Raw genomic sequence first — 21,450 nt, 5'->3', positions numbered from 1 at the left:
ACCAAGGAGGGTGAGAGTCTTCCAACCCGGAAAACTGGTGGGTCAGTGCATCTTTGACTGGGCAATTGATTTTGCTGTCTGTTCCAATCATGTTTTCATTCTGGCTCCACTGAACTCGGAGTCCCTCTGACACTAAATTTGTTAAGCATAAGTGTGTACCTGGAATAATGATGGATGGGTAGAATGGCTTAAAATTTCTGTGTGGAACATCCTTTATTAGTCCCTCTCTTCCTTGAATATTGCCATGTAGCATTTCTTTCAGGCTTTGTTTCCTTGGAGGTTGATGTTCATCAGCCCCATTTTTTTGGATCATCCGTTTTCATTTGAAGCTGGGAGTTTTCTGTTGGAGCAAAACCTCAGTTCAAGCATGTAAGGCAGAATTTGCGGTGTGATGAGAATAAGGCTGAAGCCAAACCCTCCAGTATGTATTCTGGGATAAAGCTTTTATGGTTCTAGTTGGGAGACTTCTAATGAATAATTGTCGATGCTCGCAGTGAAGAATGAGACATTGCCTGTGAGGTTGTGTTTCTGTTATGTTTTGTGCAGGGAGCGTAGATGAAAGCAGGAATAGAGCTGAGGCTGCATCTCTGTGTAACAGTGCGTGTGAAAGGAGTGGGGAGGAGATTGTCCCAGGTCTGTGCTGGATGACTTGTACTTCAGCCATTGCTCATCCATGTCCCTTAGAATCCTTCTGTTTCCTCTGAGAACAGTGCTGAGGAAACAACAGTCCCAGCCTTCCTTGTCTGATTGTGCTGCATCATCACCTCATTTGTTTTTACCAGTTCAGAGGGTCAGAAGCAAACCTGGCAATTCCTTGTGCTTTGAAAGAGTACTCAGAGGAACTCTGTTGGCAGGGGCTGTGGAAGAAAAGCTGATCCTTCCTCTACTTCTCATTGGCATTTAATTAACTCTGGGGTTGTGGGACCAGGCATACCATTGGAGTTTCTTCTTCTCATAAAGGTTAACCTAAAAAATATGATTCCAGCTGATCCATTCATATCTGTAGGCTTCTTACTTTTACCTGGTGTGTTGTGATGAGCTACAGCTCGATGTCAGGGTGTCTGTTTTTACCAGGTTCTGTCATGCTAAGACAAGATTCAAAACTGTTAAACTGAAAGAGAAGAGGTTTAGACAGTACACAAGACAGAAATGTCTTTGAGATGATCTATTTCTCAGTGTAATTGTTCTTCCTACAAGGAAAACTGTGGCACAAATCTTAGAGGCATAAATGAGCCAAATGGGAAAAAAAAAAAACAAAACAAAAAAAAACCGGAGAAGATGGAAACCCTTTGCAAGGCCCAGAATGAAGAGCTTGAAGTGTCTTCTGCTTCCTTCAGTTTCTCATTATTTACCGAATGATCCAATCAGTTTCTGATTATTTACTGATGAATCCAACACGATCCTTCCTGGTCTTTGTCCCATGTACGGAGAGAAGAAATTATTATAACGCCTTCCACAGCCATACAGTACTGCATTGTTCCCATTGACCTGTCTACATCTCACACAAAAAAAGCCGGTAACCCGCTGAGTTTGACTCCAAGACGTGCTGCACCTGACACGAAATTTGTTAAAACCCGAGTCTGAAGAAAATGAAGCAAAGAAGCTAACGGGGAGGCTGCGGTGCCGTGTCGGATCCTCCGGGTGCCGCTGTTGGCCGACGCGGAGCGGCGCTGGAGCCGCAGCCGCAGCCGGAGCCGCCGCAGCGTTCTGCCCCCGCAGGCTGCTCGCTCGCCCGGCGCCGGCCAGAGAGGCAGCGGCACGGGCAGCAGAGGCGAGAGCAGCGGCGTCCGAGCCCGGAGCTGCCTGCGGAGAGGGACTGGCAGGCAAGCAGAAAGGGCAGCGGCAGGAGGGAGGATCGCGGCGAGCTGCGGGGACGAGCATGGCGGGCGGGGGGAGGCAGACGCAGAGGCCGAGCCGGGAGCGAGGAGCCGGGCGAGTGGTGGTGCTGGCCGCGTTGCTGCTGGGCTTGTGCTGCCGGGCGGCGGGCGAGCGGATCCGCTACGCCATCCCCGAGGAGCTGGGCAGAGGCTCGCTGGTGGGGCCGCTGGCGAGGGACCTGGGGCTGAGCCCCTCCGAGCTGCCGGCACGCAAGCTGCGGGTGGTGTCTGCAGCCAAAAAGCAGCTGAAATACTTCTCGGTGAGCGAGGAGAGAGGGGAGCTGTACGTGAGCGAGAGGCTGGACCGGGAGGAGATGTGCGGCGAGGCGGCGTCCTGCTCCGTCAGCTTCGAGGCGCTGGTGGAGAACCCGCTCAACGTTTTCCACGTCCACGTCGACATCCAGGACGTCAACGACAATGCCCCGAGGTTCCTGCAAGACAATTTTCAGATGGAGATCAATGAGTTGACTTCTCCCGGCACTCGTTTTGCCTTGGTCATGGCTGAAGACCCGGACGTGGGCAGTAACTCGCTGCAGGGCTACGAGCTGGAGGCCAACAAGTACTTCGAGGTGGAGGTGAAGGAAAGCGAGGACAGGAAGAAGTTCGCGGAGCTGGTTCTGCGCCGAGCACTGGACCGAGAAAGCGAGCAGAGCGTGCGGTTGGTGCTGACGGCGCTGGACGGCGGTGACCCGCCCCGCAGCGGCACCGCCCAGCTCTGCATCAACGTCACCGACGCCAACGACAACCCACCCGTGTTCGCGCAGGACCGGTACCGGGTGAGCCTTCGGGAGGACGCTTTGTCGGGCTCGACGGTTTTGAACGTGTCGGCCTCGGATGCCGATGCAGGCACCAACGCGCGCATCACTTATGGCTTCGGGAAAATGCCGTCCAAGGTGCTTGAGAAGTTCGTGGTGGATGCAGAGAGTGGGATCATCACGCTAAAGGAGCCGCTGGACTACGAGGACACTCGAGACTTTACGCTGCTGGTGGAGGCGAGGGACGGGGGAGGTCTTGTTGCTCACTGCAAGGTGGAGGTGGAAGTGTTGGACGTGAACGACAACGCTCCTGAAATCACGATCCTATCGGTGTCGAGCCCCGTTCCCGAGGATGCCCCAGCAGGCACGGTGGTGGCCCTCCTGAAAGTGAACGATGCGGACTCCGGGGAGAACGGCGATGTGCGGTGCGAGCTGTCGGGCGAGGCGCCGCTGTCGCTGGTGGCCTCGTCGGGCGGGTCGTACAAGGTGTTGACGGCGAGCGCGCTGGACCGCGAGCAGGCGTCGGAGCACCGCGTGAGGGTGGTGGCGAGGGACCGGGGCAGCCCGTCGCTGTGGAGCAGCGCGGAGCTGGTGCTGGAGGTGTCGGACGTGAACGACAACGCGCCGGTGTTCGAGGAGGCGGCGTACAGCGCGTACGTGGCGGAGAACAACGCGGCGGGCGCGGCGGTGGTGCGCGTGGTTGCGCGGGACGCGGACGCGGGCGCCAACGGGCGCGTCAGCTACTGGCTGGCGGGCGGCAGCGCGGGCGCGGCGCCGTACGTGTCGGTGGAGGCGCGGAGCGGCGCGGTGTACGCGCAGCGCTCCTTCGACTACGAGCAGTGCCGCGAGTTCACGGTGGCGGTGCGGGCGCAGGACGGCGGGGCGCCGGCGCGGAGCTCCACGGCGACGGTGCGCGTCTTCGTGCTGGACCGCAACGACAACGCGCCGCGGGTGCTGTGGCCGCCGGCAGGGACCCCCGCCGCAGGGACCCCCGCGGGGGCCGAGGCTTCCTCCTTGTCGTCGTCGTCGTTGGCGTTCGAGGTGGTGCCGCGTTCGGCCGAGGCCGGGTACCTGGTGGGCAAGGTGGTGGCGGTGGACGCGGACGCGGGGCGCAACGCGTGGCTGTCGTACGAGCTGGGGCAGGCGGCGGAGCCGGCGCTGTTCCGCGTGGGGCTGCACAGCGGCGAGGTGCGGACGGCGCGGGCCGTGTCGGAGAGGACGCGGGCGAAGCAGCGGGTGGTGGCCGTGGTGAAGGACCACGGGCAGCCGGCGCTGTCGGCCACGGCCACGCTGCACGTGGTGCTGGCCGAGAGCTTGCAGGAGGCGCTGCCGGAGCTGAGCGAGCGGGCGGCGGGCGCCGACTCGCCGGCCGAGCTGCAGTTCTACCTGGTGCTGGCGCTGGCGCTGCTCTCCGCCCTCTTCCTGCTGAGCGTGGCGCTGGCCGTGCTGGCGCGGCTGCGCCGGGCCGGGCCGCCCGCCGTCCTGCGTTGCCTGGCCGCGCAGCGCTTCTCCGGGCCCGGCGCCGCCTTCCCGGCCGACTTCTGCGAGGGCACCTTGCCCTACTCCTACAACCTCTGCGTGGCGCCGGGACGCGCCCTGCCCGAGCCCGCTTGGCCGCCGCCGCCCGTGCCCAGCCTGCCCGCCGAGGAGCTGCTCGCCGGGGAGCCCTGCGGGGAGCGGAGCCCGAGCCACAGCGCCGGACCGGCACAGCCGCCCGCCCGCCCCGACGCACCGCAGGTCTGTAAGCCCAAGCGCTACCGCTCTGCTCCTTCACCCTGCTTTTTTCCCAGCCTTTGCTGTGGTTGCCTCGTGCTCTGAGGTTTTCGGTGGGTGTTTGGTTAGATGGGGAGTGCTGGTGCGTGTCTCTGGGAGGGAATGGAGTGAGGTGATTCCCTTCTTGTGAGATAGATGTGGCAGTTCTTTTCTTCGGTGGTTATGAGTTCAGGCTGAGCTGTGTGGTTTTGTCTTTAACGGTTTTGTTGTAGAGAAAGAATTTGGTCTAGAAGCTCAGAACGACTCCCTTCTTGTGAGTTAGAATTTTCAGTTCTGTTCTCGGTGTTGGCAAGTTCAGGTTGAGCCGAGAGGTTTTGTCTTGAACGTTTCTCTTGTCTGAAACAATTTGGCCTAGCAGCGCAGAAGGTGACTTCTTCCAGTGTAGAACGAGTTCTCTTGTTTCGTGATGGGGTTGGGACAATACAATTGAAGGGTAGTGTTGGAGACCTTTTTCTTTTTGGAGATGTGTGTTTCCATTTTATGGATTGTGCTTTCTCTTTCTCGATGAAAAACATGCTGTTGACTAGTAGCATAAGTTTATTTCTTTCAGTGGAGTTCTTTCTTTGCCGTTCATGAAGAAGCAGGAGTGTGAAATGATATCTCAAAAGCAAAACAAAACCAAAAATTGTAACTCAAATTTTAGACTGTATATATTGCATGGGGAGTGTTGGTGAGGGTTTCCCGGAAGGAATGCGCTTCTTTCCTCGGTGGTGATGGAGGAAAAAGGCTTGACTGGCCTTTCATAAAGAAGTGGAGGCGTGAAATGGTATCTTAAACGCTAATAGACTTTCTTTTCTCTCCTTTCCCTAAGAGAGGTGCTTGGTTAATGCGCTTGAAGGAGGGCGGGGGGGGGAAGATTGCGTTTCTACTGGGTTCGGTGGGTGGAGTGGAATGGGAGTGTTCCTGATGGGGATGGTTTCGAAGCGGGATGAAAAGGCTGGAAATACTCTTTATAATGAAACGTAATGTAGAAAGCACACGTGCTATTTCGAAAAGCAGAGCTTAGTGGAAGCGAAGGAAGGAAATTTCCGGTCTTCATTTCAAGGAATATCTTTCTTGTTGTGTCGGTCTGTGGCTGAGGATGTGGGGAATTAGTGCGGGTCTATGAAGTACTTTCACTTTGCAACAAGACTGAGACAAAAATCACTCAAAAACAGGTCCAAGCGCTATTCTTTTCGGTATGGGGATTGCTACATAGCAGTAGCAGATAGGTCGCGACAAAAGAAAGTTGTTTTTTTTTTTCCAAATTTATGTTTCCATATATCGGCATTCAGACTTGATTTTCCCCGCGCGGTTTGATACCTGTCTGAGCGAGCTGCCGGTGGCAGCGGAGGTTCGGGCAGCGCTGGGTGGGTGCAGTGCCGGGAGGAGGCTGCGGGTGCCGCTGCTGACCGAGGAGGAGCGAGAGGAAGGCCGGAGCGGTGCAGCAGCCCCGCCCGCTGCGGCCCGGCTCCATCGCTGGCTGGCTGGCTGGCTCGGCGGCCGGGCGGTCTGCGAGCGTCCCCCGGTGCGGAGCCGTGCTGCAGCGAGGCGGAGGGGAGCGGAGAGGAGCCCGGAGCGGGATCCGGAGCCGGATCGGAGGCGTTGTTATCAGCGGCGGAGGTGCGTGGAATGGCGGGGAGGCGTTGGGGCCGGCGGGAGCGAGCCCTGCTGTGGGGCGTGCTGGTGGCGGCGTGGGAGGCGGCGTGGGGACAGTTGCGCTACTTGGTTCCCGAGGAGATGCCCAAGGGCTCGTTCGTGGGCGACGTGGCCAAGGACCTGGCGCTGGACCTGACGGCGCTCGGAGAACGCGGCGTCCGCCTTGTGTCTGAAGGAAGGACGCAGTATTTGGGTCTGCAGGGGAAGACGGGACATTTGGTGACAGCGGAGAGGATAGACCGGGAGCAGCTGTGCCGGTTGGTGGAGAAATGCGTGCTGCGGTGTGAGCTGATAGTGGAGGGGGAAATGAAGGTTTACGGGATCGAAGTTGAAATCACGGACGTTAACGACAACGCGCCCAGCTTCAAGGAAACGGAGATGGAGGAGAGAATGAGCGAGACGACAGCTCCGGGGTCGCGGTTTCCCCTGGCCGAGGCTGACGACCCGGATTTGGGACGGAACTCTCTGCAGAGCTACGAGCTGAGCGGCGACGAGCACTTCTCGCTGGCCGTGCAGACGGGCCCCGGCGGGGATCAGCGGCCCGAGCTGGTGCTGGCGAAGGCGCTGGACCGGGAGGAGGCGGCGTTTCACGAGCTGGTGCTGCGGGCGAGCGACGGCGGAGAGCCGGCACGGACGGGCACGGCGCGGATCCGCGTGGCGGTGCTGGACGCCAACGACAACGCGCCGGTGTTCAGCGCGGCGGAGTACACGGTGCGTGTGGCAGAGGACGTGCCCGTGGGCTCCGTCCTCGTCACCCTCACGGCCACCGACGCCGACGATGGGCAGAATGGACTTGTAAAATACTCGTTGAAGAAAGATTCGAACATGGCATCGGACTTTTTCCAGTTGGACTCCGAGACGGGAGAAATAACGCTGTTGCGAAGCCTGGACTTCGAAGAAGCAGACTACTACGAACTAAAGTTACAGGCACGGGACGGAGGGGGCCTTTCCGACACAGCGAAAGTCTCCATCACCGTGACTGACGTCAACGACAATGCGCCCGAACTGACAGTAACATCTCAGCTAAGCGAGATATCCGAGGACTGCTCTTCGGGGACGGTGGTGGCCCTGCTGCGTGTCCATGACAGGGACTCGGGAGCCAACGGCCAAGTGCGGTGCTCCCTGGAAGGCGGAGTCCCATTCCGTCTGGTGAAATCCCTTGAGAATTACTACCGCGTGGAGACGTCTCAGGAACTGGACCGGGAAAAGGTGTCGGAGTACAACGTGACGGTGCGGGCAGCAGACGGCGGGTCGCCGGCGCTGTGGAGCAGCGCGGTGCTGGCGCTGCGGGTGCTGGACGTGAACGACAACGCGCCGGTGTTCTCGGAGGAGCGGTACAGCGCGCGTGTGGCCGAGAACAACGCGGCGGGCGCGGTGGTGGTGCGAGTGCGGGCGTCGGACGCGGACTGGGGGGAGAACGCGCGCGTGCGGTACCGGCTGGTGGAGGGCCGGGTGCGGGGAGCAGCGCTTGTCGTCGTACGTGTCGGTGCAGGCGGAGACGGGCGCGCTGTACGCGCTGCGCTCCTTCGACTACGAGGAGGTGCGCGAGGTGGGGCTGTGGGTGGTGGCGGAGGACGGCGGCGCGCCGGCGCTGAGCAGCAACGTGTCGGTGCGGCTGGAGATCCTGGACGAGAACGACAACGCGCCGCAGGTGCTCTACCCGCCGCCGGCCTCGGCCTCGGGGTCGTCGTCGTCAGTGGGGTGGCCGGCGGTGGAGCTGGCGCCGCGGTGGTCGGAGCCCGGCTCGCTGGTGGCCAAGGTGGTGGCGGTGGACGCGGACGCGGGTCAGAACGCGTGGCTGTCGTACGAGGTGTGGAAGGCGACGGAGCCGGGTCTGTTCCGCGTGGGGCTGCACAGCGGCGAGGTGCGGACGGCGCGGTTCCCGCTGGCCCGCGACGCGGCGCGGCAGAGCCTGGTGGTGGTGGTGAAGGACCACGGGCGGCCGGCGCTGTCGGCCACGGCGACGCTGACGCTGGTGCTGGCCGAGAGCGTGGCCGAGCTGGTGTCGGAGCTGGGCAGCGCGGGCTCGTCGGCGGCGGCGGCGGGGCCGGGCGAGGCGGGCGGCAGGCTGACGCGCTGGCTGGTGGTGGCCGTGGCGGCCGTGTCCTGCCTCTTCCTCGCCTTCCTGCTGCTGCTGCTGACGCTGCGCCTGCGGCGCTGGCGCCGCTCGCAGCAGCTGCTGGCGGCGGGCAGCGGCGCCTTGCGCGGCGTCCCGGCCTCGCACTTCGTGGGCATCGACGGCGTCCGCGCCTTCCTGCACTCCTACTCGCACGAGGTGTCGCTCACCGCCGACTCGCGCAAGAGCCACCTCCGCTTGTCGCCCGGCAGCTGCTGTGACACCCTGCCGGCCCGACCGCCGCCCGACGAGCCCGCGCCGCTGCTCGCCGAGGACCCTGACGGTGCCCCCTGCCCCCCCGACCCCACCGCCCCGACCCCGGTGAGTGCCTCTGACTTCAATTGCTCTGCGACGCTTTCCTGTGCTCCGTGTGAGGTGGTCGTGATGGATCGGAGCTGTGAGGGCTTTTAATTCATGGGGTTTGCTGCTGAGTATCACAGGCTGAAGCTGAACGTGTCCTGGTGTTGTGTGTTGCCCGTCGCCCCCTTGCTGCAGACTGATGGTGTTTGTGAGCTTCTACTTTGATGACTGTGTCTTTATTGGCGCTGGGCAACTTCTCTGCCTTGAGAATATTTTCCATTTCTTTGAATTAGTGTGGTGAGCAGGTTAATCTGTTGCTGTGCATCCATGCTGGGATCTTTTTTCTCTGCTAAGGAGAAAACATTTGCTGACGTTTCCGTTCAGTGGTGTGTGACCGTAAGGGTGACTTTCCCGTTGAGTGATGATTGTGTGCTTCAAAGAGCGACGTGGGAGGTGAAAGGTTTGCTCTGGGGTGATTTAGAAGGGATGAAATAGTTGTGTTTAAGGGCTTAGTTTCTTCTACTTGTCATATATGGACAGAACTTGTGATTCTATGCATGTTCTCTACCGTATTATCCAAGAAAGTGAGGAACTATGGCTGTGGTCCTTGGTGTGAGCTTCCTGTGGTCTTTTATCCAGTTCGATGCCTTTCATGGTTAAAGGGGCAGTTTCGTAATTTCTCAGCAGACTCAGCTTGAGGAAGAGGCCTGTGTTATGATGTTTTCACTTATGGCTTATTTGTGGGAGAGCAGTGGGTGATGGAACAGATGACTGAGAGGTCATCTAATGATGACTGACATCAGATGACTGAGATGCCTTTCATGTTCATCTTCTGCAGTTGACATAACCTGAAATGTTAAAATGTTGTGATTCTTTGCATTTTCCCTACGTTATTATCCAAGGAAAGGGAGGAACTATGGCACCAGTCTTTGGTGTGAGCTTTCTGTGGACTTTTATCCAATTTCATGCCTTTCATGGTTATCTTCTGGAGCTGACAGAGCCTGAAATGTTCTTCTGATGCCTTCGTTGTAGGTTTCCCATTGTTGATTTGTTTGTTAAGGGGGTCTGCAGAGGATCCTAGCTGTGGATGGTGGCCCTGAGTACATGAAAAGATCTGTTAGATTTTTGAGGCTAGGGTAGAATTCCCAGCCATACCTTGAAGATGGTCAGCAGCAGGCACAGACTTTGATGCAATTCTCTTTCCTCAACATGCAGCTGAATGAAATACTCTTTTGCCTGCTTGACACATGGGCAAACTGCTGAATATTGTCTGTGGTGCAGCCAAGAGCAGTGAATGCAGAGCAAGGAGGGTGAGAGACTGGCTCTGAACTAGGGCAATGGACGGGTTTGTGTGCCTGATTTCATCTCTGATGCCATTCATCTGGTTTCCCTGTCCTGCAAGGCAATGCCAGTTCTCCAGCCATAGTGTTCTTTGTGGGATAAGTACACATAGAAATGTTCTGCCTGGTTAAAGAGGCCATTCTGTAATTTCTCAGAAGACTCAGCTTGAGGAAGAGGCCTGTGTTATGATGTTTTCACTTATGGGTTATTTGTGGGAGAGCAGTGGGTGATGGATTAGATGACTGAGAGGTGATGACTGTGTCATAAAATGAAGCCCTATAGTTTTCGTGCAGAGCAGGATTGTTGGAAACTCTTGCAGACTGAGGTATAAATGACTTCTATGTGCTCTGGGGGATAAATTTTCTTGCCTGCAGTGAAGACTGAGATGTTCTCTTGCTGTGGTTATGTGATGAGTCTGTCTTCTAATGATGTTATGTCTCCTTCTTGCTTTTCTGATTTATGTTTTTTTAAGGTTTTGTTTGTTTGGTTTGGTTTGGGTTCCACAATGTCCATCAGCAGAGATTCCTTTAGCACTTATCTTGTTTTGGTGCCTGTGGCTTATGCTACAGTGGGTGTGAAAGGCAGGAGGTGTGATGGCATCATTGTGTTTTGTGATTGATGCAGAGGAATAGATAGAAACACCACCTTAGGAGAAGCTGATCCTCTGCAGGACAGGAGAAGGAGGGCAGAATTTCTCCCTAGGCCATGATTTTTCTTTTCCAATGTTCCATTGTCTCTTGGATGATCACTGCTCTTGACTCTGATCACCCCCCTGAAGAAGTCCACCAGATGAGTCTGGAGGAGTTTTAGTTTTGGATGTCACCTTGCTTGGACTTCAGCTGCCAAAGCTGTGTGTTCTTCATTTTGCTTTCCCAGTTGATGCTTTTTACTGTGCACAGTGGTGCAATTCTTCCCTTGCTTGTTGTGATGTGGTAAGTGTGGGCCTCTGCGTGCCTGATAAGGTCTGAACATGTCACTGGGAGAAATGCTTGTGAAATACACAGGATGAGAAATGAGTGGGAAGAAGTCAGGCAGGAAAAGAGTGGTGTGTGCTCCATCTGACTGGGAGGAGTGCTTTCATGTCATGCCTCATGCTGAGGCCTCTGCTACTTATACCAAGCTCCCTTTTCTCATATCCTGAAAGGGGATGAGAACCCTCTAACAAATTTGTCTGCAAGAAATAGCCATGGAAGTGCAAACATGTTTTATGGGTGCTATTTCTAGGAATTGCTGTGGTGAAACGTCATTTCCACATCCACATGTTCTTCAAAGGCTGTGATGAGTATTTTCATCCTTGTTGAATTGAGCTTTTCCCAGTCTCAGCCAACCTTGGGATGTTATTAGTGTCTCTTGCACATATGAAGTAACAGTAGCAGATGGGAGGATGCTTTACTCAGGAATGTCTGGGCTTGGGGGCTGTTATCTGAGCTATATAGAAGAAGCTGGTTATTTTATGCACTCAGAGTTACTCATGACTTTTGGTTGGAATAGATACAAACATTGCCTTAATGGCTGCAGTCATGTACCTTCCAAACTGCTCATGTGCAGGATGGTGTTTTTTTGAGCTGATAACAAACACCTGAATCTTTGACTGCACTGCATATTGACCTTTCTTCCAAGGACTGTGGGGAGATAACTTTGTGTGCATCCATAGTGTGGTTATTTTTCTCGTGTTGTTTCTTCTCATGTTCTACAACTAGGCCTGAGTTTGAGAGATATTCTTTAAAAGTAGCAATCTGTTAAAATCATCAGGCTGGAGGAACAGTTTTCCAGCCCTAACAAGAAATGCTCTTTTGCCTTTCACTGACACGTGGCCCAGTGCTGTGTATTTCCCATGGTTTATCTAAAGAGTGTGAATGGAGAGCAAGAAGGAAAACTGGTGGGTCAGTGCACCTTTGGCTGGGCAATTGATTTTGCTGTCTGTTCCAATCATGTTTTCATTCTGGCTTCACTGAACATGAAATCCCTTTGACAATAAGACGTTTAAGCATAAGTGTGTACCTGGAATAATGATGGATGGGTAGAATGGCTTGAAATTTCCGTGTGGAACCTCCTTCATTCATCCCTCTCTCCCTAAAATGTTGTCATGTAGTGTTTCTTTGATGCCCTGGAGGTTGATGATCATCCTCCCCATTTTTTGGATCAACCTTTTGCATTTGAACCTGGGAGTTTTATGTTGCAGAAAAAATGTAGCTTTAGCATGTATACAGAATTCAAGGTGTGATGAGAATAAGGCTGAAGTTAAACCAAATTCTTTGCTTCTTGTTCCCTTTGCTTCAGAAAGAGGCCCATGATAAAGTCTTCACACTCAGAGCATTTTATTTGTATGAAGATGAACAGACCACAGGGTAGGGGAAAAAAAATGAGGTATTGAGTATTTCATAAAATGAACCCCTCTACTATGCAGTTCAGGATAAAAGTTGTATGGTTCTAGTTGGGAGACCCCAGCAACTTCCAATGAATCATTGTCAATGCTCGCAGTGAAGAATGAGACATTGCCTGTGAGTTCCTTCTGCAACATTTCCTAGTCAGGGAGTTCCTTGTGTTCCTTGTGCATTGCTTCTGGGTTTTCTCCCTTTCTGGATCTCCTATGTGTGTGGTGTTGGTTCTAAGTACCAGGATATTTTCCATTGTGTGTTAGTGCCTCTTGCTCGTGCTCCAGAAGGAAGCCAGGAGATGTGAGGTTGTGTTTCTGTTATGTTTTGTGCAGGGAGTGTAGATGAAAGCAGGAATAGAGCTGAGGCTGCATCTCTGTGTAACAGTGTGTGTGAAAGGAGTGGGGAGGAGATTGTAGCAGGTCTGTGCTGGATGACTTGTACTTCACCATTGCTCATCCATGTCCCTTAGAATCCTTCTGTTTCCTCTGAGAATAGTGCTGAGCAAACAACAGTCCCAGCCTTCCTTGTCTGATTGTGCTGCATCATCACCTCATTTGTTTTTACCAGTTGAGAGGGTCAGAAGCAAACCTGGAAATTCTTTGTGCTTTGAAAGAGTACTCAGAGGAACTCTGTTGGCAGGGGCTGTGGAAGAAAAGCTGATCCTTCCTCTACTTCTCATTGGCATTTAATTAACTCTGGGTTGTGGGACCAGGCATACCATTGGAGTTTCTTCTTCTCATAAAGGTAAACCTAAAAAATATGATTCCAGCTGATCCATTCATATCTGTAGGCTTCTTACTTTTACCTGGTGTGTTGTGATGAGCTACAGCTCGATGTCAGGGTGTCTGTTTTTATCAGGTTCTGTCATGATAAGACAAGACTCAAAACTGTTAAACTGAAAGAGAAGAGGTTTAGACAGTGCACAAGACAGAAATGTCTTTGAGATGATCTATTTCTCAGTGTAATTGTTCTCCCTACAAGGAAAACTGTGGCACAAATCTCAGAGGTATAAATGAGCCAAATGAAAAAAAAAAAAAACAAAATCTGAGAAGATGGAAACCCTTTGCAAGGCCCAGAATGAAGAGCATGAAGTGTCCTCTGCTTCCTTCAGTTTCTGATTATTTACCGAATGATCCAATCAGTTTCTGATTATTTACTGATTAATCCAACACGACCCTTCCTGGTGTTTGTCCCATGTACGGAGAGAAGAAATTATTATAACGCCTTCCACAGCCATACAGTACTGCATTGTTCCCACTGACCTGTCTACATCTCACTGAGAGATACACAAAAAAAGCCGGTACCCCGATGAGGGCGATGAGGAGGCTGCGGTGCCGTGTCGGATCCTCCGGGTGCCGCTGTTGGCCGACGCGGAGCGGCGCTGGAGCCGCAGCCGCAGCCGGAGCCGCCGCAGCGTTCTGCCCCCGCAGGCTGCTCGCTCGCCCGGCGCCGGCCAGAGCGGCAGCGGCACGGGCAGCAGAGGCGAGAGCAGCGGCGTCCGAGCCCGGAGCTGCCTGCGGAGAGGGACTGGCAGGCAAGCAGAAAGGGCAGCGGCAGGAGGGAGGGTCGCGGCGAGCTGCGGGGCCGAGCATGGCGTGCGGGGAGAGGCAGGGGCCGAGCCGGGAGCGAGAAGCCGGGCGAGTGGTGGTGCTGGCCGCGTTGCTGCTGGGCTTGTGCTGCCGGGCGGCGGGCGAGCGGATCCGCTACGCCATCCCCGAGGAGCTGGGCAGAGGCTCGCTGGTGGGGCCGCTGGCGAGGGACCTGGGGCTGAGCCCCGCCGAGCTGCCGGCACGCAAGCTGCGGCTCAGCGCCGAGAAGCAATACTTCGGTGTGAGCGAGGAGAGCGGGGAGCTGTACGTGAGCGAGAGGCTGGACCGGGAGGAGATGTGCGGCGAGGCGGCGTCCTGCTCCGTCAGCTTCGAGGCGCTGGTGGAGAACCCGCTCAACGTTTTCCACGTCCACGTCGACATCCAGGACGTCAACGACAATTCCCCGAGATTCCTGCAAGATAATTTTCAACTGGAGATCAATGAGTTCACTTCTCCCGGAGCCAGATTTGCCTTGGGCGTGGCGGAAGACCCGGACGTGGGCAGTAACTCGCTGCAAGGCTACGAGCTGGAGGCAAACAAGTACTTCGAGGTGGAGGTGAAGGAGAGCGAAGACGGGAAGAAGTTCGCTGAGCTGGTGCTGCGAAGACCGCTAGACAGGGAGAGCGAGCAGAGAGTGCGGTTGGTGCTGAGGGCGCTGGATGGCGGTGACCCGCCCCGCAGCGGCACCGCCCAGCTCTGCATCAACGTCACCGACGCCAACGACAACCCACCCGTGTTCGCGCAGGACCGGTACCGGGTGAGCCTTCGGGAGGATGCTTTGCCGGGTTCGACGGTGTTGAACGTCTCAGCGTCGGACGCTGACGCCGGCACCAACGCGCGTATCACCTACGGCTTTGGGAAAATGCCGTCCAGCGTGCTTGAGAAATTCGCACTGGAGGCAGAAAGCGGGATCATCACGCTAAAGGAAGCACTAGACTATGAGGACACGCAGGGCTACACGCTTCTCGTGGAGGCCAGGGACGGAGGAGGTCTTGTGGCTCACTGCAAGGTGGAGGTAGAAGTGTTGGACATAAACGACAACGCACCCGAAATCACGATCCTGTCGGTGTCGAGCCCCGTGCCTGAGGATGCCCCAACAGGTACCGTGGTGGCCCTCCTGAAAGTGAAAGACTCGGACTCCGGGGAGAACGGCGATGTGCGGTGCGAGCTGTCGGGCGAGGCGCCGCTGTCGCTGGTGGCCTCGTCGGGCGGGTCGTACAAGGTGTTGACGGCGAGCGCGCTGGACCGCGAGCAGGCGTCGGAGCACCGCGTGAGGGTGGTGGCGAGGGACCGGGGCAGCCCGTCGCTGTGGAGCAGCGCGGAGCTGGTGCTGGAGGTGTCGGACGTGAACGACAACGCGCCGGTGTTCGAGGAGGCGGCGTACAGCGCGTACGTGGCGGAGAACAACGCGGCGGGCGCGGCGGTGGTGCGCGTGGTTGCGCGGGACGCGGACGCGGGCGCCAACGGGCGCGTCAGCTACTGGCTGGCGGGCGGCAGCGCGGGCGCGGCGCCGTACGTGTCGGTGGAGGCGCGGAGCGGCGCGGTGTACGCGCAGCGCTCCTTCGACTACGAGCAGTGCCGCGAGTTCACGGTGGCGGTGCGGGCGCAGGACGGCGGGGCGCCGGCGCGGAGCTCCACGGCGACGGTGCGCGTCTTCGTGCTGGACCGCAACGACAACGCGCCGCGGGTGCTGTGGCCGCCGGCAGGGACCCCCGCGGGGGCCGAGGCTTCCTCCTCGTCGTCGTCTTTGTCGTCGTCGTTGGCGTTCGAGGTGGTGCCGCGTTCGGCCGAGGCCGGGTACCTGGTGGGCAAGGTGGTGGCGGTGGACGCGGACGCGGGGCGCAACGCGTGGCTGTCGTACGAGCTGGTGCAGGCGGCGGAGCCGGCGCTGTTCCGCGTGGGGCTGCACAGCGGCGAGGTGCGGACGGCGCGGGCCGTGTCGGAGAGGGACGCGGCGAAGCAGCGGGTGGTGGCCGTGGTGAAGGACCACGGGCAGCCGGCGCTGTCGGCCACGGCCACGTTGCACGTGGTGCTGGCCGAGAGCTTGCAGGAGGCGCTGCCGGAGCTGAGCGAGCGGGCGGCGGGCGCCGACTCGCCGGCCGAGCTGCAGTTCTACCTGGTGCTGGCGCTGGCGCTGCTCTCCGCCCTCTTCCTGCTGAGCGTGGCGCTGGCCGTGCTGGCGCGGCTGCGCCGGGCCGGGCCGCCCGCCGTCCTGCGCTGCCTGGCCGCGCAGCGCTTCTCCGGGCCCGGCGCCGCCTTCCCGGCCGACTTCTGCGAGGGCACCTTGCCCTACTCCTACAACCTCTGCGTGGCGCCGGGACGCGCCCTGCCCGAGCCCGCTTGGCCGCCGCCGCCCGTGCCCAGCCTGCCCGCCGAGGAGCTGCTCGCCGGGGAGCCCTGCGGGGAGCGGAGCCCGAGCCCCAGCGCCGGACCGGCACAGCCGCCCGCCCGCCCCGACGCACCGCAGGTCTGTAAGCCCAAGCGCTACCGCTCTGCTCCTTCACCCCGCTTCTTTCCCAGCCTTTGCTGTGGTTGCCTCGTGCTCTGAGGTTTTCGGTGGGTGATTGGTTAGATGGGGAGTGCTGCTGCGTGTCTCTGGGAGGGAATGACTCTCTTCTTGAGAATTAGAATTTTCAGTTCTCTTCTTCGGTGTTGACAGGTTGAGCCGAGTGGTTTTGTGCCAGTAGCGGAGAAGGTGATTCCTTGTTGCTTTTCTCCTTCACCCTTATTCTTTACCAGCCTTTGCCGTGCTTGCCTCTTGCTCTGGGTTTTCGGCCAAGGATTGGTTAGATGGGGAGTGCTGGTGCGTGTCTCTGGGAGGTAGTGGAGTGAGGTGACTCCCTTCTTGTGAAGAAGTCACAATTCTTGTGAATTAGAACTGTCAGTTCTGTTGTTCGGTGTTGGCAGGTTCAGTTTGAGACGAGAGGTTTTGTATTGACAGTTTGTGTTGTCAGAAATAATTTGGTCTAGCAGCGCAGAAGGTGACCCCTTCCAGAGTAGAACGAGTTATGGTGCTTCGTGATGGAGTTGGGACAATAGCATTGACGGGTAGTGTTGGAGAGCTTTTTCTTTCTGGAAATATGTTTGTTTCATTTTAGTGGATTGTGCTTTCTCATCCTCGATGAAAAACATGCTGTTGATTACTAGCATAAGTTAGGTTGATACATTTTGCCCAAATATGATATTTCCTTTCTACTTTATTTTATTTCTCTCAGTTCCCCTTCTTTGTGCAGCTTTTATTGGCCCTTCAGGAAGAAGCCGGATTGTGAAATGATATCTTAAAAGCAAAGCAAAACAAAAACTGTAACTCTAACTTTAGACTGTATATATTGCATGGGGAGAGTTGGTGCGTGTTCCGGGAAGGAATGTAGCAGGGACGCTTCGCCTAATTTAAGAGCGGGCAGTTAAATGTTTTTAGGTTTTCTCGGTGATGACGGAAGAAAAAGGCTTGACTGGACTTTCGTGAAGAAGTGGAGGCTTAAAATGGTATCTGAAATGCAAATGAACTTACTTTGCTCTCCTTTCCCTAAGAGAGGTGCTTGGTTGATGCTCTTTAGAGGGGGGGAATTGCGATTATACTGGTTTCGGTGGGTGGAGTGGAATGGGAGTGTTGTTTTGTGTTTCCGTGTGAGAATGAAATGTCTGAGTAATTTTTCCAAGAGCCGCAGTAGCTGCACCTTCATGCGTTCCAACAGTTTAGTGGTCTGGCCAGGAGCTCAGTTAACTGAAACGTTCCCGTTCCATTGCTCTTCTCCATTTTAAAAAAGCCATTTTCCCGACAGCTTGTGGGGAGCCGAGTAGATAATTTTGGGCAGGTGGAACCAGTCCCACCTTGTTAATCCTTTAAATGTCTGATCTCAGTCAGTTGTGGTTGGGAAGTTGATTTACATCGTGTTCCGTATGCAGTATTTAAGTAGAGTTCCAGCCCCTCGTGTTAATGAGTCTGATACTTCCAGGTTCTCCACGCGTTTCTGTCTGAGCAGTTTCAGAGTCGCGGTTTTATTGCATTGTCACGTTTTAATTTCTTTTGTTATTTGTGTAACGCGTTCAAGCGTGAGTGCGAGAGAAATTCCTGATGGGGATGGTTTCGAAGCGGGATGAAAAGGCTGGAAATACTCTTTATGATGAAACGGAATGTAGAAACCACAGGTGCCATTTAGAAAAGCAGAGCTTAGAGGAAGTGAAGGAAAGAAAATTTCCGGTCGTCATTTCAAGGAATATCTTCCTTGTTGTGTCGGTCTGTGGCTGAGGATGTGGGGAATTAGTGCGGCTCTAAGAAGTACTTTCATTTTGCAACAAAAGTGAGAGAAAAATCATTCAAGCACTGCTCCAGGAGCTATTCTTATCGTTAGGGGGATCGGTACTTTGCAGAAGCAGATAAGTCGCGACAAAAGGAATTCCTTTCCTTTTCCATCGGCATTCAGAGTTGATTTTCCCTGCGCGGAATGCTATCTATTCCCGCGAGCTGCCTGTGGCAGCGGAGGTTCGGGCAGCGCTGGGTGGGTGCAGTGCCGGGAGGAGGCTGCGGGTGCCGCTGCTGACCGAGGAGGAGCGAGAGGAAGGCCGGAGCGGTGCAGCAGCCCCGCCCGCTGCGGCCCGGCTCCATCGCTGGCTGGCTGGCTGGCTCGGCGGCCGGGCGGTCTGCGAGCGTCCCCCGGTGCGGAGCCGTGCTGCAGCGAGGCGGAGGGGAGCGGAGAGGAGCCCGGAGCGGGATCCGGAGCCGGATCGGAGGCGTTGTTATCAGCGGCGGAGGTGCGTGGAATGGCGGGGAGGCGTTGGGGCCGGCGGGAGCGAGCCCTGCTGTGGGGCGTGCTGGTGGCGGCGTGGGAGGCGGCGTGGGGACAGCTGCGCTACTCGGTTCCCGAGGAGATGCCCAAGGGCTCGTTCGTGGGCGACGTGGCCAAGGACCTGGCGCTGGACCTGACGGCGCTCGGAGAACGCGGCGTCCGCCTTGTGTCTGAAGGCAGGACGCAGTTTTTGGGTCTGCAGGGGAAGACGGGGCATTTGGTGACAGCGGAGAGGATAGACCGGGAGCAGCTGTGCGAGAGTGTGCAGCAATGCGTGCTGCGGTGTGAGCTGATAGTGGAGGGGGAAATGAAGTTTTACGAAATCGAAGTGGAAATTATGGATATTAACGACAACGCTCCCAGCTTCCAGGAGAGCGAAACAGAGTTGAGAATAAGCGAGACCACAGCCCCTGGATTTCGATTTCCCCTATCCGAGGCTCACGACCCGGATTTGGGACGGAATTCTCTGCAGAGCTACGAGCTGAGCGGCGACGAGCACTTCTCGCTGGCCGTGCAGACGGGCCCCGGCGGGGATCAGCGGCCCGAGCTGGTGCTGGCGAAGGCGCTGGACCGGGAGGAGGCGGCGTTTCACGAGCTGGTGCTGCGGGCGAGCGACGGCGGAGAGCCGGCACGGACGGGCACGGCGCGGATCCGCGTGGCGGTGCTGGACGCCAACGACAACGCGCCCGTGTTCAGCGCGGCGGAGTACACGGTGCGTGTGGCGGAGGACGTGCCCGTGGGCTCCATCCTCGTCACCCTCACGGCCACCGACGCCGACGAGGGGCAGCATGGAGTTGTAAGATATAGTTTTAAGAAAATCACAGAGAAAGCATCGAAGAACTTCCTGTTGGACTCCGAGAGGGGAGAAATAATGCTGCTACAGAGTCTAGACTTCGAGGATGCCGACTTCTACGAACTGGAGGTGCAGGCACTTGACGGCGGAGGCCTTTTTGATACCGCGAAAGTGTACATCTCCGTGACAGACGTCAACGACAATGCGCCACATATTGCGGTGCGATCGTCCCTCAGCGAGATTTCTGAGGACGCCCCTTCGGGGACGGTGGTGGCCCTGCTGCATGTGCAGGACAGGGACTCGGGTGCGAACGGCCAAATGCGGTGCTCCCTGGAAACGGGCGTCCCTTTCCGGCTTCGGAGCTCGCGAAGAAACTACTATAGCGTGGAGACGTCTCGGGAACTGGACCGAGAGAAGGTGTCGGAGTACAACGTGACGGTGCGGGCAGCAGACGGCGGGTCGCCGGCGCTGTGGAGCAGCGCGGTGCTGGCGCTGCGGGTGCTGGACGTGAACGACAACACGCCGGTGTTCTCGGAGGAGCGGTACAGCGCGCGTGTGGCCGAGAACAACGCGGCGGGCGCGGTGGTGGTGCGGGTGCGGGCGTCGGACGCGGACTGGGGGGAGAACGCGCGCGTGCGGTACCGGCTGGTGGAGGGCCGGGTGCGGGGAGCAGCGCTGTCGTCGTACGTGTCGGTGCAGGCGGAGACGGGCGCGCTGTACGCGCTGCGCTCCTTCGACTACGAGGAGGTGCGCGAGGTGGGGCTGTGGGTGGTGGCGGAGGACGGCGGCGCGCCGGCGCTGAGCAGCAACGTGTCGGTGCGGCTGGAGATCCTGGACGAGAACGACAACGCGCCGCAGGTGCTCTACCCGCCGCCGGCCTCGGCCTCGGGGTCGTCGTCGTCAGTGGGGTGGCCGGCGGTGGAGCTGGCGCCGCGGTGGTCGGAGCCCGGGTCGCTGGTGGCCAAGGTGGTGGCGGTGGACGCGGACGCGGGTCAGAACGCGTGGCTGTCGTACGAGGTGTGGAAGGCGACGGAGCCGGGTCTGTTCCGCGTGGGGCTGCACAGCGGCGAGGTGCGGACGGCGCGGTTCCCGCTGGCCCGCGACGCGGCGCGGCAGAGCCTGGTGGTGGTGGTGAAGGACCACGGGCGGCCGGCGCTGTCGGCCACGGCGACGCTGACGCTGGTGCTGGCCGAGAGCGTGGCCGAGCTGGTGTCGGAGATGGGCAGCGCGGGCTCGGCGGCGGCGGGGCCGGGCGAGGCGGGTGGCAGGCTGACGCGCTGGCTGGTGGTGGCCGTGGCGGCCGTGTCCTGCCTCTTCCTCGCCTTCCTGCTGCTGCTGCTGACGCTGCGCCTGCGGCGCTGGCGCCGCTCGCAGCAGCTGCTGGCGGCGGGCAGCGGCGCCTTGCGCGGCGTCCCGGCCTCGCACTTCGTGGGCATCGACGGCGTCCGCGCCTTCCTGCACTCCTACTCGCACGAGGTGTCGCTCACCGCCGACTCGCGCAAGAGCCACCTCCGCTTGTCGCCCGGCAGCTGCTGTGACACCCTGCCGGCCCGACCGCCGCCCGACGAGCCCGCGCCGCTGCTCGCCGAGGACCCTGACGGTGCCCCCTGCCCCCCCGACCCCGCCGCCCCGACCGCGGTGAGTGCCTCTGACCACGCTTGATTCGATGCTCTTATTTTAGGTTCCAGTTTCCCAATTCCTGGGCATCCATCCGTGTCGTGGGAAACTGTATGGCAGGGAAGGCCATGCTTTGCTGTGCTGCACGTTCTGTGATGGCGTTTTTTTTTGTTGATTTGGCTTGGTGAATGTTTGGTCCTTGCTCGGATTTACCGGTTTTTTTCGGATACAGTAGGACTGGGGTTGCTCTTTGGTGGCGTTTTGGTTGAACTGGTCTGTGTGGTTTTAATATGTGCCAGATCGTTTCTCATGTTGTCCTTTTGCGTGCAATACTGATTTTCTTGTTAAAACGAGCCTGAGCACAGATATGTTGCATTGTTACCAATATCCAATTCTGCTTTTCAGTATTTTCCGACGTTTTCTTGGTAGTAATTGTGCTTGTGTAGCATCAGAAATGGAAAGTTATTGGTTCAGTTTTCCTGCTCC

The 21,450-nt window shown here is 57.4% G+C and overlaps 3 protein-coding genes across 3 annotated transcripts; all 3 read left to right on the top strand.

Annotated features, from left to right (window-relative positions):
* Nucleotides 1–1,879: 1,879 nt before the first annotated feature.
* LOC115599088 (protocadherin gamma-B5-like) lies at nucleotides 1,880–4,450 on the top strand. The gene has a single exon (XM_030459370.1). The coding sequence runs from the start codon at nucleotides 1,880–1,882 to the stop codon at nucleotides 4,448–4,450; it is 2,571 nt and encodes an 856-aa protein (XP_030315230.1).
* Nucleotides 4,451–6,345: 1,895 nt separating this feature from the next.
* LOC115599087 lies at nucleotides 6,346–16,315 on the top strand. The gene is given in 4 exon segments (XM_030459369.1): nucleotides 6,346–7,501; nucleotides 7,503–8,480; nucleotides 13,462–13,660; nucleotides 13,713–16,315. Coding segments are annotated over 4 exon segments (4,932 nt in total). The 5' UTR covers nucleotides 6,346–6,349.
* An 882-nt stretch (nucleotides 16,316–17,197) lies between these two features.
* LOC115599086 (protocadherin gamma-A10-like) lies at nucleotides 17,198–21,009 on the top strand. The gene is given in 5 exon segments (XM_030459368.1): nucleotides 17,198–17,229; nucleotides 18,246–18,340; nucleotides 18,343–18,414; nucleotides 18,417–18,500; nucleotides 18,503–21,009. Coding segments are annotated over 5 exon segments (2,790 nt in total).
* The last annotated feature ends 441 nt before the right edge of the window (nucleotides 21,010–21,450 follow it).

The sequence above is a fragment of the Calypte anna genome, chromosome 13, assembly GCF_003957555.1.
Source record: "Calypte anna isolate BGI_N300 chromosome 13, bCalAnn1_v1.p, whole genome shotgun sequence".
Taxonomy (NCBI): Eukaryota; Metazoa; Chordata; class Aves; order Apodiformes; family Trochilidae; genus Calypte; species Calypte anna.
This window is presented reverse-complemented; position numbering and strand designations above follow the sequence as displayed.